We start from the raw sequence: 18,838 nt of genomic DNA on the forward strand, positions 1-18,838 counted from the left end.
AATACTCCAGATGTGGTCTCACCAAGGTCTTGTAAAATTGCAGCAAGACATCCTTGCTCCTGTACTTGAATCCTCTTGCTATGAAGGCCAACATACCATTTGCCTTCTTAACTGCCTGCTGCACCTGCATGCTTACTTTCAGCAACTGGTGCACAAGAACACCCAGGTCTCACTGCACCTCCCCCTTTCCCAAACTATCACCAGTCAGATAATAATCTGCCTTTCTGTTTTTTGCCAAAGTGGATAACCTCACATTTATCCACATTATACTGCATCTGCCATGTATTTGCCCACTCACTCAACCTGTGTATATGCACAGCAAACTCCCACAAACAGCAATGTGAAAATAACCAGATAATCTGTTGTGATGTTGGTTGAGGAATGTGTGTATTTCCATGTAGATCTTCACAATTTATCTGGCAGAACTTCTGCAAAGAACTGCAGAAACCCCAATAAAATGGCATAAACACTAACACTGCTTTCCAGGTTTCTAAAGTTCTTCCAAAGAAATTACAGCAGTCAAGCAGAAGAACCTCCACTGGAATTAACTCCCAGAATGACAAAGAATGATAGATGTTTGCAGGCAGGCATGGAGAAAGCTTGCATTATATTAGATGCTGCAATTAAGTACAATATTTGTCTTTGTATAACAGCATTTATTGTTTTTGTTCTCTGTATCAGGTTGCGACTGTAATGACAGTAGATAGTACGAACAATAACTAGTGAATGCCAACTACCAGGCAGTGGTTAAATAACCTGACCTCAGCCACAGAATGCCAACAGCTTTGGGCAAATGAACGCATGGAGGAGGCATGTGGGACTTTTGTTGGAGGAAATAGCAAAAGACAGATTAGCTAATCCTTGAATTAGCCAGTGGCATCCACAACCTGCAGTATACAACAATATCATCAGTCCAAAACAGAACACAAGAGTTTGTGCACCAGTCTCAGTAAAAAGAAGAGGTCTGGTGAACAGTCACAGCAGCTCCAATGACGAAGTTGATAATTTTTCAGGATTTCAGCGAGGCAGCATCTTTTACTTAGATTGCTGCAGTCCTTGAGCAGACAGTACTCCCACAATGTCATTAGAATGACAAAGGTTGATGTGGAATGGCAATATATGTACAAGTCAGGATGGTATGTGCCTTGGAGGGGAACTTGGGTGGTGACAATGTTCCCAGAATTTTGCTGTTCTTGAAGAGGAGGGAGCTGCCGTCCAAGTACATCCTGTAGATCATTCACACTGTGCCAGTGATGGAAGAAGTGCACACTTAGTCTCGTAGCAGGGACAGTGATCAAACAAAATGGGTGGTGTCAAGTATCTTGTGTCTTGTTGTGGCTGAACCCGTCCAGGCCAGTAGGTGAATATTCCATCACTTTCCTGACTTGACCCTTGTAGATGGTAGAAAGGTTTTAAACCGATGAGCCACTCATCAGAGCAGCCAATCTCAGCCCTGCTCTTACAGCCAGTGAGCTCATGAGGTATTGTGAATGGAGCTGAACTCTTTGGGCACATCAGCCCCATTCTTGGCCTTACAGAGGAAAGGTACTTGATGAAATACCTGAAAGTGGTTGAGTCAAGGATGCTTCCATGAGGAACTCCTGCAGTGATGCCCTGAGGCTAAAAATGACTGGCCTCCAAAATGCACAACCGTCTTTCTTTGCATCAAATATGACTAGCAACTTGAGTTTCTTCTTGTTCAGTTTTGCTGGGGCCCCTTGATGGCATGCTCAGGCAAAAATTGGCTTAATGTCAAGGACCACTATCCTTGCCTCTCCTTTCCTCTGGCATTAAACTCTCACAGCCATGTCTGGATCAAAGTTATGAAAAAGTCATGAGCAGAGTGGTTCTGGTGGAACCCAAACGGAACGTCAATAAGCAGGAAAGTGTCACCTGATGGCATTACTGATGACCCTCCCTTGAATTCAGGTGTGCGTTTAGTGTCAATTTTTGGCATTTATTCTACTAAATTCAGCTCCCTTATCCTGGAAGCATAAATGCAGAGCCAGTTTCTTTTTCCATAATTCTGTCACTAGAATATAAAGGAACCAGCTCACAGCTGCCAGTCTCCACAATCCAGCCTAAAAAGGTGCAAGTATACAAACAACAATACATTTCCCATAGCTAAGTACTTGTTCCAATAACTCTAGCTCAGAAAATGATGGTAAACCGAACTTTTGAATAACTATCCCTTGTAAGCACAGCTTCAGGCAACACAATCAATAAGATTGTGCCCCCAGGCAGAAAAAGCTTTGCCAGTAGCATTTTATGCAGATTCTTTAAAAAAAAAAACAGTGTTAATGTTGTGGTGGAGTTCCAGCAGTTCTTGTGTTCCTGGCATAAAACAAGGTCCAACTAAAGCTGCTTTTATTCTGCCGCTGCTTTAGTTCAAATTCCAAGAGACAGTTATCTGCAAGCCAGCTCCTGGCAAACACACTACTAAATCTAGTTCTCTGATCCTTGCGGCAGACTCATAGACCAGGTATTTTACCAGTATAGAAGTAGATTTGAACAAAACACCAATTCTGGTGATCCTTATTCAGACATAATTTTCTCCAGGACAAACAGGCTGGTGAGATAATTCCTACATTGTGGAAAGTGATCTCTTGCATTCCCTTATCAAAAACATTAACTGTAAAATGGATATTCTGGCCTTTTTATATTGATAGTACAATCTCAATAATTATGAAACCTTAAAGAACACAATGGGGAGGTGGGGGGCGGGGGGGGGGGAAGAGAGTTCACTAAAATCCAATAAATCCTTAACAAACTAGTTTTTTTTGAATATTCAAAACATCACCCAATTTAATTTTTTAACTATGTTCTGAAACTAATCCCACAGAAAACTAAGATAATTTATATCCTGCACTAATACTGATACAAATGGTTAAATTATTGCTCAAATCAAAGCAGTAAAAGTAAGGCTTGTAACAAAAGGAATCCATTTTTTGAGCCATGTCCCATGGCAATGTCCAGGAATTTGCCACATCTCTGAAGTAATGACATTTCCCAATTGTATAATTTTTCTACAATCAATTTTGTTATCGCTGTAATCCTGTATAATTCACATTATTCCCTGTTCAATGCCAGACATGCCTCTTAACACACTCCGTGGCCGAAAGGATGAACAGACAATTGTGTCGATACCAATCTATAAAAAAGGTTAAAAAAAAACAAATGGTTATCTCCATTATGCATCCCTTGCATGTCTGTGGAAAAAGAGCCTTGTATCCAGTTAGTGCCTTCCCAATGTTAGGAATGCTGCTGAGGAAAAGTCATGGGAACACACTAAAGTGCAGAACTGGATACTGCAAAGGCTATGGGCCCTGACAACATTCCGGCAATAGTACTGAAGATCTGTGCTCCAGAACAAGCCGCGATCCTAGCCAAGTTGTTCCAGTACAGCTACAACACTGGCATCTACCCAGCAATGTGGAATATTGTCCAGGTATGTCCTATGCACAAAAAGCAAGACCAACCTGGCCAATTATCGCCCCATCAATCTACTCCCAATCAACAGCAAAGTGATGGAAGGGGTCGTCGACAGTGTCATCGAGCAGCACTTGCTCAGCAATTACCTGCTCACTGAGACTCAGTTTGGGTGGCCCCAGGGCCAATCAGCTCCTGACCTCATTATAGCCTTTGGCCAAACACAGACAAAAGAGCTGAACTCCAAAAGGTGAGGGAAGAGTGACTGCCCTTGACATCAAGGCAGCATTTGACCGAGTATGGCATCAAGGAGCCCTAGCAAAACTGGAGTCAATGGGAATCAGGAGGAAAGCTCTCCGCTGGTTGGAGTCATACTTAGCACAAAGAAAGTTGGTTGTTATTGTTATATGACCTTCCCTCCAACAAAAGTTCAGAAGTGGGGATGTTTGCTGATGACTGCACAATGTTCAGCACCATTCATGACTCCTGATACTGAAATAACCCATGACCGAGCAAGACCGAGACAACATCCAGGCTTGGGCTGAGAAGTGGCAAGTAACATTCGTGCTACACAAGTGGCTTGCAATGATCAAACAAGAATCTAACCATCTCCCCCTGACGTTCAATGGCATTACCATCGGTGGATCCCCCACTATCAACATCCTGGAGGTCACCATTGACCTGAAACTGAACTGGACCTGCCACAAGAGCAGTTCAGAGGCTGGGAATTCTGCAACGAGTAACTCACCTCCTGTCTCCCCAATGCTTGTCCACCATCTACAAGGCACAAGTCAGGAGTGTGATGGAATACTCTCCACTTGCCTGGATGGGTGCAGCTCCAACAACACTCAAGAAGCTCGACACCGGTGTCAAGAAAATGCTATATGCCAAATTAGAAATATTAATTTATCGGTTGGAAACATACATTAGACATTTAATGGAGAAAATCCTGCACTTAACTTTTCAAAAACTGGCGGTCAAGATGGCCACTGCAACATTCCAAGGCCCAACTGCAGACACAAGTCTGAGAAGCCCTGGACACAGAACAATGGCTGCTCTAAGTAATTGAATTACCTAGGATTGCTTCAATAGCACAGCAGTCAAGGCAATCCTGACACATTGACTTTGAAAGAGCATATTCCTCAGTGTAAATATTGGCATCCTGGGGCCTGTGAAGCCAATTCTGAACCTTTTATCTCATTAAAAAGGGGATTGAGAACACCAGGTGATCATCTCCCCAGGCTGTATAAAACTGGGGTTTTTGTTACTCAGAGAAGAGACAAGCAGGAACTGAGTGTGCAGCAGCAGAGAAGGCTATGTGCCTCCCTTTCTCTCTCTCTCTTGAAAACATCAAGTTTGAAAACCATTTGCGACTATGGACCCTCCAATCCTACAGACTGCTACAGCCAGAAGCCAGGGGAAGAGGGCCAGCTACAAGTCTGCCTCCAAGAAAACACTTGAGCAAAGCAGACCAGCCACAAGGTGCACTTTGAACAGCCAACGACTTCAAGAAAGCAACTCGAGCCGGAAGACCATCGGATCATCCAACCTCAAACTGTGTATTTAACTTTTATTTATTCTGGACTTTAATCAAACCAAAAAACCTACTTTCCATTTTGTAATATATTTGTGTGGATATGATCCTTGTGTGAATGTGTAGAGTATTTTTTATTATTTTAGATCAGGTTTAGCTTATTCAGAATAATAAACTTACCTCTTGTTTAAAATCAAGAAAACTTGTCCGATTGTTTTTTTCACAATCACATTAAAAGGTAAAAGGTAAAACACTCACTGAGGTGGTAAGCACACCCACTGATTAAAAAGGAATAAACCCTGTTGCGGTCAAGTAAGAGGAAGGGCAAGAGGGGCAACGGTGACCCGCCCCTCCTCACTGGGCCGCAACCCCATCCAGGACAAAGCAGCCCACTTGATTAGCACCCCTTCCACCACCTTCAACATTCACTCCCTCCACCACCGATGCACAGTGGCAGCAGTGTGTACTATATACACAAGATGCACTGCAGCAACTCACCAAGGCTTCTTCAACTGCACCTTCCAAACCAGTGATCTCCACCACCTGGAAGGACAAGGGCAGCAGAAGCATGAGAACGCCACCACCTGCAAGTTCCCCTCCAAGCCACACACCATTCTGACTTTGAACTCTATAGCCGTTCCTTCACTGTTGCTGGGTCAAAAGTCTGGAACTCCCTTCCTAACAGCAGTGCTGGTGTACTTTTTTTTCATTCGTGGGACATGCGTGTCGCTGGCTCGGCCAGCATTTATTGCCCACCCCAATTGCCCTTGAACTGAGTGGCCATTACAGAGGGCATTTTAAGAGTCAACCACATTGCTGTGGACCTGGAGTCACATGTAGGCCAGACCAGGTAAGGACAGCAGATTTCCTTCCCGAAAGGACATTAGCGAACCAGATGGGTTTTTACAACAATCGACAATGGCTTCATGGTCACACTAAACTAGCTTTTTAATTCCAGATTTATTAATCGAATTCAAATTCCACCTTCTGCTGTGGTGGGATTCGAACCCATGTCCCCAGAGCAATACCCTGGGTCTCTGGGTTACTAGTGACAATACCACTGCACCACTGCCTCCCCTTACACCCCAATGACTGCAGTGGTTCAAGGCCGCAGCTCACCACCACCTTCTCAAGGGCAATTAGGGATGGGCAATAAATGCTGGCCCAGCCAGTGACGCCCACATCTCACAAACGAATAATAAAAAGAACATTAGGAAACTGCATTACTGGCATGCCATGCAACAAGATAGCACAATTTGCAATCTTATGCACATTTAAATGCTTTATTTTAGAAAATAAACACTTAAAAAGTACATTGATATGTGGGCAGCAAGATCACATTCATGTTGTCCACTTGAATGTGTCACATTTTCCAGAGTTACATTTCTTATCTGTGCTGTTGGGGCCAGCACCTAGCTGAGACTAAGCAGTTCTCAAGTGAGGGAAAGTAGAATGCCAGATTGTGGATTTTCCTAGTCAAACACAATTATTCCTTACTGTATTAATACAGTCCTTCTCTGCTGCTTAACTGAGCTTGGGCTTACTGACCTAATGATCTATCCAGAACTTCCAGCTAATATGAACAAATAGGAAGGAAAGAGTTAAGTCTGTAAATATAAGTTAGGAGTTTAAGATGGTCTTCACTAGCAACATGAACTTTGCTTCCACTGTTCAGGAGATCTGATCTCTCAGAATTCCAACTATACATCTGTACATTAATTAAAAGCATCATCAGAGTAATTTTCTCCTGCTCATACTGTCTGCCCATATATATTGCAGACTACTGTAAGACTTGATGCTGACATAATCCAGCGAGTTTCCAACTCTTGGATCCTGTAATGCCATTTGAACTGGATTTCCAAAGGGGAAAAAATCCGCAATCCTCAGTTTTGATTAGCTTTTAGATTAGATTAGAGATACAGCACTGAAACAGGCCCTTCGGCCCACCGAGTCTGTGCCGACCATCAACCACCCATTTATACTAATCCTACACTAATCCCATATTCCTACCAAACTTCCCCACCTGTCCCTATATTTCCCTACCACCTACCTATACTAGTGACAATTTATAATGGCCAATTTACCTATCAACCTGCAAGTCTTTTGGCTTGTGGGAGGAAACCGGAGCACCCGGAGAAAACCCACGCAGACACAGGGAGCCTCACAGCTCCAGGGACCTGGGTTCGATTCTGGGTACTGCCTGTGCGGAGTTTGCAAGTTCTCCCTGTGTCTGCGTGGGTTTCCTCTGGGTGCTCCGGTTTCCTCCCACATGCCAAAGACTTGCAGGTTGATAGGTTAATTGGCCATTATAAATTGCCCCAAGTATAGGTAGGTGGTAGGGAAATATATAGGGACAGGTGGGGATGTGATAGGAATATGGGATTAGTGTAGGATTAGTATAAATGGGTGGTTGATGGTCGGCACAGACCCGCTGGGCCGAAGGGCCTGTTTCAGTGCTGTATCTCTAAACAAACATAAACATAAACAACTTGCAAACTCCACGCAATATAGTGCATCAAACAAGCTCTGAAGCAGACTAATTTCCGATGACATTCCTCAATGATTACTAACTGCACAATAGAGTATGTGGTCTGAGTGCAAGATAAAAGTGGCCTCCAAAAGGAACGATATGGAAAATAAATCAGTTTTTTATCCACCAGCTATCAATAATATACACTACATAAACTGAAGTTCTTTGGTAGAAATTTGGATGCTGGAATAGAAGAGTTATGGTACTGGGTGAGCAGAATTGCCTCTTTTGTCCTTGACTGCTCCTATATCTGAATGAAAGTATCCAGTGGTGGCAAATTAATTTGCAGTTTTTTTTATATACTGCACCCTATATTGCTGTTAAGACAGTATTTTGTTACTAAGACCAACCTCAAAATTAGGAACAATAGGTATAAACTTACAGGCAACAATTTATTCGCATTATATTTCATGTGTTTTACTGAAACTGTTATTAATAATTTTGAAAAAAATACAGAGAAAACGAGAAAGATGGTTCCACCGCTGCTGAATTTAAATTTGCATTCCCAATAGCAACAACTAATACTGCCTGCAGAACCAAACAAAACCTAAACAGCTCTGAGAGTAGGTGTAAGAATTAATCAACACATGACAAAAAGAGAGGCCAGAAAAAATTTGGAAGACCACCAGTCTGTTAAACTATACTTTTAGATTTAAACTACTGTTCCAATCTTCCATTTAATGGATTCAGAAATGTGCTCAGTATTTACACTCTTCACTGCACCTGTTCAATTAATTATTTGGGCTAAAGTTTCATTTAAACAATGAGGACTATTAGATTTAAAGATATATCACACACCTCTTATACTATCTTTTCGCTATTGGTACCATTTGTGCAGTATATGTCCCTGGATTTTAATTTTTTGCTGATTTTGATTCACCTTTTTGAGAAGGACTGCAACAAAATGCAGGAAGACATTAACAAACTTGCAGAATAGCCCTATAATTGGCAAATGAACTTCAATATAGATAGATGTGAGGTAGTACATTTTGGTAGGAACAATGAGGAGGCCACATATGCTTGGACAAACAAATGTCTAAAATGGGGTAGAGGAGCAAAAGGGTTTGGGGGTATAAATACACAAATTAATGAATGTAGCGATGCAGGTTAATAAGGTCATAATGAAAGCAAATAAAGCACTGAGATTCATTTCTAGCAGGATAGAATTGAAAAGCAGAGAAGTTACGTTAAACGTGCACAGAACCTTGCTTAGACCACACAGAGTACTGTGAACAGTTCTGGTTTGTACTATAAAAAGGACAGAGAGACACTGGAGAAGGTCCAAAAAAGATTTACTACAATGGTGCCAGAACTGAGAGGTTAGACCTATCAGGAAAGATTGAGCAGTCTTCAGAAAAGAGAGGACTGAAGGGTGACCTGATTGAGGTCTTTAAGGTTATGAAAGGGTTTGATAAGGTAGATAGAGATGTTTCCACTTTCAGGGAAACCAGAACTAGGCACCATAAATATAAGATAGTGACTAATAGGAAATTCAGGATAAATTTTGTTAGCCAGAGAGTCGTTAGTAGGTGGAACTTGCTACCACAAGGATGTGAGGTGACTGGCAGAGACACATTTAAAGGGATGTTAAATAAATATGACGGAGATAAAGATAGAACAATATGTTGAGGGGGTTCAAGAGAAAGAAGGGTGGGAGGAGGCTCATGTAGAACATAAACACTGGCATGGACCTATTGCGCCAAACGGCCTGTTTCTGTGTTGCAAATAATTTGCACTGCTATGTCAGATGTCAAAACGTGAATATCACGGATCATCTGAGGAACACACTTGACCAGGGCTGAACAATAAAGACTGTAATGTCAGATTGATTTTCAAGTCTTGCTACACCAGGGTAGAAAGGATAAGGAAAAGGGGTAGGAATAATGTCACAAAATATGTCGTTAAAAATTAACTGTAGTTATTGACTGCTGGGAGATGAAATGAAATGTTTAGTATCCTTGACAGTGGAAATGGGACACGGTTACTGGAAGGAACAGGACTGATATTTTAACTATATTTCATTTTTCCATAATTATATTCGCGAGAACATCCCAAGATGTTTAATGCTATTATCCATTCAAAAATTAAAGTCTTCAATATTTCTATGTAATTAACATTAAAAAGAATTGGCTTGAAGATGTTAGAGAGAGAACATCCTGCCTTCAGCCCCCTAATCGCCATGATTTAAGAGATGATTCAAAATACAATAGGGTAAATTTAATCAGGTGAACATCGGAATAGGAATAAACCCCTCAAGCCTGCTCAGCATTCAGTCAGACCATGGCTGATCTACACCTTAATTCCATTTATTCACCATTGCTGCACATCATGGAACGGCAAGTGGCGGAAAGTACATTTGGCAACAGATTTTATGCCGATCACTTCCACTTCCCACATCAGCAATTCATGGCCTTTATGAAGAAGATTGTTAATAAATGCTTCATGCTGCAGCTCACTCGGAACCAAGCTGAGATTGTCCAATTTTATTTCACCTCAGACCCTTGCAGCTATCTATCTGAACTGGAATGGAGCTCAAGATCCCCAAAATCAAAGTACAGTCTGCATTCTAAACACAAAAACATTTATTATATGCAGTATATACTGATGGACAATATTTGTAGGATTAAAATATGGCAGTTTCATGCTCTGCAGCCAAGTATTAGCCAACAAGTCCATTTCCTAATGATGAAATTAATGAGAAAAACCAAAAACTCTGAGTATCTAAAGTGTGATCCAGGAACAAACTTATGGACATTGGTCTGATTTAATAGGGTGATCCATTCCCTCCAGTGTCGAATAACCTTACAGCTAAAGTGAATATTTGACAATCAGCTGGTTTTATGGAGTTAAGATATTACAAAGTACATTAAAAGAAAAAAAAAACTAAAAAGGATGCAAATCACTGGAAGGGTGATCGAAGAAATAGGAGTATGGTTATGAGATATTGTGAAATGTGAGAACAAAGCAGACAGTCAGAACAGTTTGAAGCAGTCATGAATCAGTGTGGGCGAGTTCCATTTTTAAGCATACTTAAAAAAAAAAGCAAAATCAAGTTTGCAACTTATTGTTTTGAACAAGGACCTCAAGTGTAAAAATAACATCATGATATATTTCACAGAGTTAATCAACCCTGGATAGGCAAATCTTGGACTCTTAGCACAGCCAGCCGTGATATGAAATTTGAACAATTTTGTAGCACAACTAAATTCAGAAATAGTCGATTGGTCGTACAGGACTTGAGTATTGCTGAAAAAAGACACACTGTCGAAGCTTTTTATCTTACACTCATCAGGAGATGCAAGAATGCCAAATTTCAAAGGGAGCAGCAATTTATATTGCATGAGAAAAGGGTGCCGATTGGTTGGCAAGTCGACTCTGATTCTCCATAGCAACGCCCTGACCAATACACCAGGGATCTACTGGCCCACCCACTTTTGTTAAATTCAAAAAAAGGCGCAACACCTGGATATATTCGTTTGCCTGCAGAGGACAGATCCCTGCGTGTGAATATATGTAGCTTCTAGCAAGTGGAAGCTGAGCCACACTGAGCCCAGCTGATAATCTTAAATCGGTTGTTCATGTAATTCTTTGCACACTCAGGATTGTTCAGTCAGTGCTGTCCAATCAGGGAATCACATCCAACATTAGTCGAATTGAATTTCTGAATTTAGATCTAACAAAACTTACCGCTTTCTTGAAAAGTACCAGATAAGTGCATGTATCTACTATACTATGAAAAATTTGCTATATTTTTGCCAATTTAAACAAATAAGCAAGCTATTATAAATAAAAATGCAAAATACCACAGATGCTGGACATGTGAAATAAAAGCAGAAAATGCTGGAAATACTGAGGAGGTCAGGCAGCAGCTGTGGAGAGAGAAACAGAGTTAACCTTTCAGGTTGATGACCTTTCCTTAGAACTGAGAAAAGTTAGCAATGTCATAAAAGCAAAAGGGGCGAGGGCAGGAAAAAGAACAAAAGGGAAGGTCTGTGATAGGGTGGAAGACAGGACAGATTAAATGACAAAAAAGTTGGTAATGCAAGGCCAAAGGGAGTGGTAACAGGAGAAGTAAAGAAACATAAAGGATGTCTCTAGAGAAGGTACAAGTGGCAGAGTCATGAACAGTTGCTGTCCGAAAGCCAAAACAAGAGAAAAATGAGTTAAAACCAAAACCTGCAAGGAAAAAGCAACAAGAGGGGGCAAAGGTTACAGTCTGAAATTCTTGAACTCAATGTCGAGTCTGGGGGCTGTAAAGTGCCTAATCGAAAGATGAAGTGCCGTTCCTCGAACTTACTCTGAGCTTTATTGGAATGCTGAAGGAAGCTGAGGACAGCGAGGTCAGTGAGAGGAAGATAGCGGATTAAAATGACAGGCAACATGGAAGTTCAGGGTCAGGCACGCAGACTGAATAGAGATGTTCCACAAAGTGGTCATCCAATCTGCATTTGGTTTCCCCGATGTAGAGCAGACTGCATTGTGAGCAGTGAATACAGTCCACCAAAATGAAGTACACTTAAATCACTGTTTCACCTGGAAGGTGTGTTTGGGGCCTTGGACACCGAGGAGAGAGGAGGTAAAAGGGCAAGTGTTGCACCTCTTGCACTTGCATGGAAAGGGGAGGGTGTGTTGGGGGTAACTGAGGAGTGGACCAGATGCTGCAAAGGAAACTGTCCCTTTGGAATGCTGAAAAGGGAGGGGAAAATGTTTTTGGTGGTGGTATCATGCTGGAGGTGGAGGAAATGATGAAGGATGATCTGTTGGATACAGAAGCTGGTGGTGTGGAAGGTTTGCATTATCAGAACAGATACAACAGAGACAGAGAAACTGGGAGAACGGAATGGAGTCCTTACAGGAAGTGGAGTGAGAGAAGTGTAGTTGAGGTAGCTGTGGGTTTATAGTGAATATTTGTTAATAGCTTACCCCCAGAAATAGAGACAGAGCAGTCAAGGGAGATAAGAGTCAGAGATGGACCATGTGAAGGCAAGAAGGGTGGAAAATGGAAACAAGGTTGATGAAATGTTTCAGTTTAGAGTGAGAGCAGGAAATGGTACTGACAGAGTCAAGAAATGCACCAGAAAAGGTGGTGAGGGTGGGGCCTGGGTAGGACTGGAACAAGGCATAACTGAGACCCATGCAAGACTTTATATTTGGAGGAAGTGAGTGGAGGTAAAGGAGAAGCTGTTCAATGTGAGAACATTTTGAGCCAGCCCTTTAACTATAGCAAAGTCATAGAGTCATCCACAGAGTGATCCACTGAGATCAGACATGCAATGAAAAAGAGACGGCTTGAATTAGAATTAATTCTAGCAGATGGTACATATTTAGATATCACCACTGCTGCTTATCCAACTAAATGGTTCTCAACATAGTTTTCCTCAAAATGAATATTCAACAACGTATTCCACTGTCCCTCCTCTCCTGAAGATGTTGATTTATGTTGGGGTAGTCTGCTGGTATCTGCCCAAGAGGCATCCTTCACATGTGAGCCTACACAAGACTGTTGGCAAGCTATGTAGACACAACAGAGATCACAGCTGAGCTCTCATGATTTTCATTTTCTCAAGCATTTATCTAATTTTTTTTTTAAAGTGTTGAGACTGAAACAGTGTCAATAACGACTTGTAGCAAAGCGTTCCATAGTTTAAATATTTAGAAGGATATGGTGATAGGGCCAGATGAAGTAGGATGGAAAGAGGCTCATGTGGTGCATAAACACCAGCATATGTTTCTGTGGTGTAAATTCTATGTAACTGTATGCAAGATTCCTTTGTGTTATGATGCTTGTACACATCCTGAAGTTTATGTCCTCTTCTTGCCAGTTCACCAGCCAACTGAAACCACCTTTCAATATTTAAACATCTGAAGGATCATGAAATTATGCACCATTAGTTTTTCAAGTTTTTCAACCCAACTACATCCTCTCATCTTCGGTGTATCTCCCCAGTGAATCTCCACCTTTTCCATGGCTCCAAGTACTTTTTTTTTTAAATAATTTGTTCATGGGCCTTGAGCATCACTGCCAAGGCCAGCATTTGTTGTCCATCCCTAATTGCCCTTCAGAGGGTGGGTGGTGAGCCACCTTCTTGAACCGTTGCAGTCCACATCGTGTCGGCACACCTACCGTGCTGTGAGGGACAGAATTGCAGGTTTTTGACCCAGCAACAGTGAAGGAATGGCAATATAGTTCCAAGTCAAGATGGTGTGGAGCTTGGAGGGAAACTTGCAGGTGGTGGTGTTCCCATGAGTCTGCTGTCCTTGTCCTTCTAGGTGGTACAGATCACAGGGTTGGAAGGTGCTGTCTAAGGACTAAAATGGGATAACCAAAACTGCACACCTTATTCCACTCAAGTCAGACAGTTGCAAACCCCCACTGCAGGACATCTGTACATAATCTAGACTAACACTTCAGAATATCACTGAGGGTGCATGGCATTGTCAGAGATGCTAGTGTTCAGATGAGACAGCAAACCAAGCATTGTCTGCCTATTTGAACAAGAGCAGCAAGATCTCCTCAATTGCTCAAGAGTTTTTCCTCAGCCAAGACCACCAAAATAGTATAATTGAACATTCATCTCATTACTGTTTGAGAACTTGACATGTGTAAAACAACTGCCACATTTACCTACATAACAACGCCTGCACTTCAAAAGTAATTAAATGTATGTGAAGTGCTTTGAGACATCCTCAGGGACCCATTAAAGTGCTACCTGTATATAACTACAAGATCCCTCCTTCCTAACCAATGTTTTGCACAATTCATCATCATGCTTTTATTCTTACTACCCTTACATATAAAATCCTGCATTCAATTTGCTGTTTTAAAATGATTTTTTCCATTCACTGAAAATCTGGAATTAAAACTATGATTAAAAACCTCTCTCTAGGTAAAGAGCAACAAACAATTTCTCAGATGTTCAAGGACTTGCTTTGGGTGAGAACATATTTTTTGTTATTTCACAGTGAATTTTGTTAAGGTTTTATCCAGTGCAAGGCCAATTAATAAAATTAGGTCCTCTGACATTAGGTACACTAGTAAGTATACTAAATAAGGGCAAGTTTAGAACCAAGCTTCTCAATAAAAGGCCAATAATCATATGCTGCCTAAATAGAATACCTGCCTCCTGGGTGGCAAAGATTATAACACATAAAGGATACATCATTGTATTCTTCAAAATAAATCCAAAAGATTACCTCAAGCAAACTTTTCAGCCAATTATTGAAATATTTTAGAATGTTGCTTGCAAAGGAAAACACCATCAATGGCTATTCCAGAATCCAATCACACACGTAAACATTCAGTAAACTGATCACATTTATGATCCAGGGACAATAAACATGCAACTAACAGTTATGTGGCACTGTGAAGCAGTAGATTTACATCAGGCCCCTACTAATGTCTAATGTTAAGTCCCCTATGAACCTCAGCTATTGATCAAAAAGTTCATCCATTCGTAGAGCAGGCAATTTAATTTCTCTCACCAATGAATTAGCAAAATCAGCCCAAACCCCTCCCCCCCCCCTTTCACTTCAACTGGAGATGGCATACAAACCAGTTCATCCTAATACCAACATGATTTGGCAGCAAAATATAAAAATAATGTGCATGTATTTCAACTATAAACAAAAAGCACTTGTACAATTAAACTACCTAGTTTTGCCAAGTGCCAAAAGATGCACATGTTAGCAATGTCAGGGTGACAACTGTTCAGAATGTTTCAAAATAGTTGCCAGGCTTGTGAAAATTACACTGCATTTGTTTGTGCTAGGGCAAATCACACATTCAGAAAAGCAAAGTGAATGAGCTTTGGTACACAATTTTAGCACACAGCAAAAGTAAATCACCTTTGAAATAACTGGCCTGAACTACTGGTACATATCGAAGTCAAATTATTACTAAATTACATTTTCAAGTCCATTAACAGAATTTTCCAATAATTACATGATAATTTTTTACACTTTTACAAGAAAGTGAATTCCAGTCTACTAAGTCAAAAGGCATGCAGCAACATATTTAGAAAATTACTTCAAAGTTGAAGATTAACTTATGTACTGTAATGAGGTGAATCTAAATTGGATGCCAATTAAAGGGGGGGACAATGTGTCCATCTGAAGTACAACAAATTCATTTCTGTTGTCTGAAGAGAAATCTGTGTACATTGTTTCGATTTATCCATTAAACTCTGACCCTGATCCCCCAACAATCAACTGAGATCCAATTAATCGAACTGTCTCAGTGACTAGATTTACTGGAAACGAGAAAAAGTTTCCTGTTCATTACTACGATTTCGATATCCTCAGTAAACGGAGGTTTAAATTTTCCACACGGTCGTGTCTGATCGACTGGATTAGCAATTCGTTGGTAAATGTGAAACCCAAACTCTTGTCCAAACACTTCCCAGAAGCTCTCCGAGGCCTCCATGTTAAGGAAAGCCTCGGGCTGGAGTTGAATCACCTTCTCCTCCCAATCCTCAGACGCCACATTTCACCTCACATCAGTTTATATTTGAGGGGGAGGGTAGGCGGAGAGATGGGGAAGCAAAGATATACCGAGCTCGCTGTGGGGCAAACTTAGTAAAAACTTTTCACTGCAAACTTGATAGGAAAGAGGGTGGGGGAATAACTTTAAGGTTGCGATTTGTACTTTTTTTTTTCCTCCAACCGCCCTCCCTCTCTTAAATACAGGGGGAGCTGAAACCTTGTATCCAGAATAAATACCAGGAAGCGCCATGTTGCTCCCGGCTCCTCTTTGGCGACATTGTGGAGCCCGCTCGCTACATTGTGTCGGCTCGCCGGCCGCTCCGCTCCCCCACTCACCTTGGCGATGGCTCGGCGGTACCTGGTCACCGCTTGCTGGATCAGGCTGTGCACTGTGATGGCTCCATCCCCACAAGGAACAACCACCCTGGTTCTCGCGAAGCAGACGGTCACTTTCATCACTCCTCTCGGAACAACAATATGTATGTATGTACACAACAAGGGTCTCTCTAGAGCAGCAATGAAAAGCGTCAACCCAAGCCCAAAAGAGAGAACAAGATCTTCTTCCCGTTCCCCTCCACCCCGGTGCAAACTTGTGGGTTTATTCCGCCCTGACCCTCGGCGTGTACAATGAAGTGGTTTTCATGGTGTGTCTTGTGAGCGGCCCGCTCGGGTTGTACACGACGCCTCTGCCTGCCTGCGGCCACCTGTTCCTGTTTGTGGGAGTGGAGCCGAGCGGAGAATTCACAGAGAACGAGCCTGAATCAGGGAAAGGGACAGGGAGCCACCCAGTGTCTCCCCGCCTTGGCCGCTCACAGCATTGCAATGGGTCAATCCAGCTCTTGGCTTTAATCACACATGGGCACACACAGACACGCACAAATACATTTTCATCCCACACAGCCTTTTCTAAAGATAATTCAGTACTGCACCCAGGGCCAATTTTTTTTTTTAAATAACCAATACCGCACCCAGTCACTTCTCCCAGGTTCCTCCTGCCCCTGGCCTTATTAGTGGATGCTACTGGATAGCACAGTTCTAGAGGTGGTCACCCCACAGCTTAAGAGTGTGGGGCAGACAGGGAATGGGGTGATTGCCAGATAGTTAAGGAGAAACAGGCAAGAGTGCCCTGAGAGCTTCTCACTCTCCAAACAGTGAGAGTGATGGTTCCTCTGGGGAGTGGAGCCGCAGTCAAGTCCACAGCACTGCTGGTGGCTAAGCTGCACAGAGGGGCAGGAGGAAGATTGGGAAATCAGTAGTGATAGGGAATTCTACAGTTAGCGGAACAGACAGTGGCTGCAGTCATGACTCCAGGATAGTATATTGTCCCCCTGGTGCCAGGGTCAAGGATGTCACTGAGCAGTTGCAGAGCACTCTGAAGGGGGAGGGGAGGTCGTGGTTCATATTAGTACCAATGACATACATAGAAAGAGAGATGAGGTCCTGCAGGAAGATTTTAAGGAGATAGGAAGGAGACTAGCAAGCATGGCCTCAAAGGTAGTCATCTCCAGAGTACTTCTGATGCCAAGCACCAGTGAGTATAGAAATAGGAGGACAGAGCAGAAGAATGCATATCTGGAGAGATGGTGCAGCAGGGAGAGATTTAGATTCCTGGGACATTAGGACCAGTTCAGGGGGAAGTGGCACCTACACAGGCTGGACGGGTTGCACCTCAACAGAGCCAGGACCAATGGTTTGCGGGTGCTAACTTGGCAGGGGGAATGGAAATAGGATGTACAATTAGAAAGGAGAAACTAGGTGCACAACGGATTGGGAAAAATAGATAGCACTAGAGTAAGATATTAGGTAGGGGCAGACTAAGAGGGAATGCAAAAGGTCTAAATTAGGTTTACAGGTTCACAGCGCTTGTACGTAAAGGCACAAAGCATGGTAAATAAGGTTGGTGAGCTGCAGGTGCAGATAGCCACATGAAATATGTCATGGCAATAACGGAGACCTGGCTCAAAAAAGGGCAGGAATGGGTACTAAATATTCCTGAATAGAAGGTGTCCAGGAAAGAAAGGGAAGGAAAGAAAGGAGGAGGGGTAGCAGTATTGTTTGAGAAGAATACTACAGAGCTGCCAAAATAGGATGTCGTAGAGAGGTCAAGGACAGAATCTATTTGGTTAAAGATAAGAAACATTTGAGGTACTATTACACTACTGGGTGTATTCTATAGGTCATCAACGAGTAAAAAAGATATAGAGGAGTAAAATGCAGGAAAATTACAGCGTGGTGCAAAAACTATAGACTAGTGATAATGGGGGTCTTTACTAATATAAATATAGACTGGGATAGTAATAGTGTAAAGGACAGATAGGGGGAAGAGTTTCTGAAGTCTGTTCAGGAGAATTTCCTTGATTATTGTGTTACAGGCCCAAGGAGGAAGGAGACATTGCGGGATCTGGTTCTGAGTCATAAGGTGAATCAAGTGTCAGTAGGGGAATATTTAGGGAATAGTGATCATAGTATCACTGTTTAGGTTAGTTATGGAAAAGGACAAGAAGCAATCTAAAGTAAAAATACTTAATTGGAGGAGGGCAATTTCAGTGAGGTGAGGACAGATCTGTCTGAGGTAAATTGGAATCAAAGATTGGCAGGAGAAACAATGGTCTGCCTTTAAAGAGGAGATGGTTCAGGTGCAGTCAAGGTACATTCCTATGATGGGAAAGGTGGGATAAGCAAAGCCAGAGCTCTCTGGATGACAAAAGAGATAGAGAGTAAGATGAAGCAGAAAAAGGGGGCATATGGCAGATGTCAGATTGATAATACAAGTGAGAACCGGCTGAATATAGAAAGTTCAGAGGGGAAGTGGAAAAGAAATAAGAGAGGCAGAGAGTATGAGAGGACACTGGCAGCTAACATAA

General features: G+C 42.1%; 1 protein-coding gene across 4 annotated transcripts in view; it reads right to left on the reverse strand.

Moving 5' to 3' along the window:
* LOC137349219 (partitioning defective 3 homolog) overlaps positions 1 to 16,728 on the reverse strand; it is a 956,485-nt gene extending 939,757 nt beyond the window's left edge. For all 4 annotated transcript variants that reach the window (XM_068014722.1, XM_068014712.1, XM_068014729.1 and 1 more), the window contains exon 1: positions 16,311 to 16,728. In XM_068014722.1, coding sequence (XP_067870823.1) covers positions 16,311 to 16,430 — 120 coding nt within the window. In that variant the 5' untranslated portion in view covers positions 16,431 to 16,728. The remainder of the gene's footprint in view (positions 1 to 16,310) is intronic.
* Between the last annotated feature and the right edge of the window lie 2,110 nt (positions 16,729 to 18,838).

Source organism: Heterodontus francisci, chromosome 2 (genome assembly GCF_036365525.1).
Source record: "Heterodontus francisci isolate sHetFra1 chromosome 2, sHetFra1.hap1, whole genome shotgun sequence".
Lineage (NCBI taxonomy): Eukaryota > Metazoa > Chordata > Chondrichthyes > Heterodontiformes > Heterodontidae > Heterodontus > Heterodontus francisci.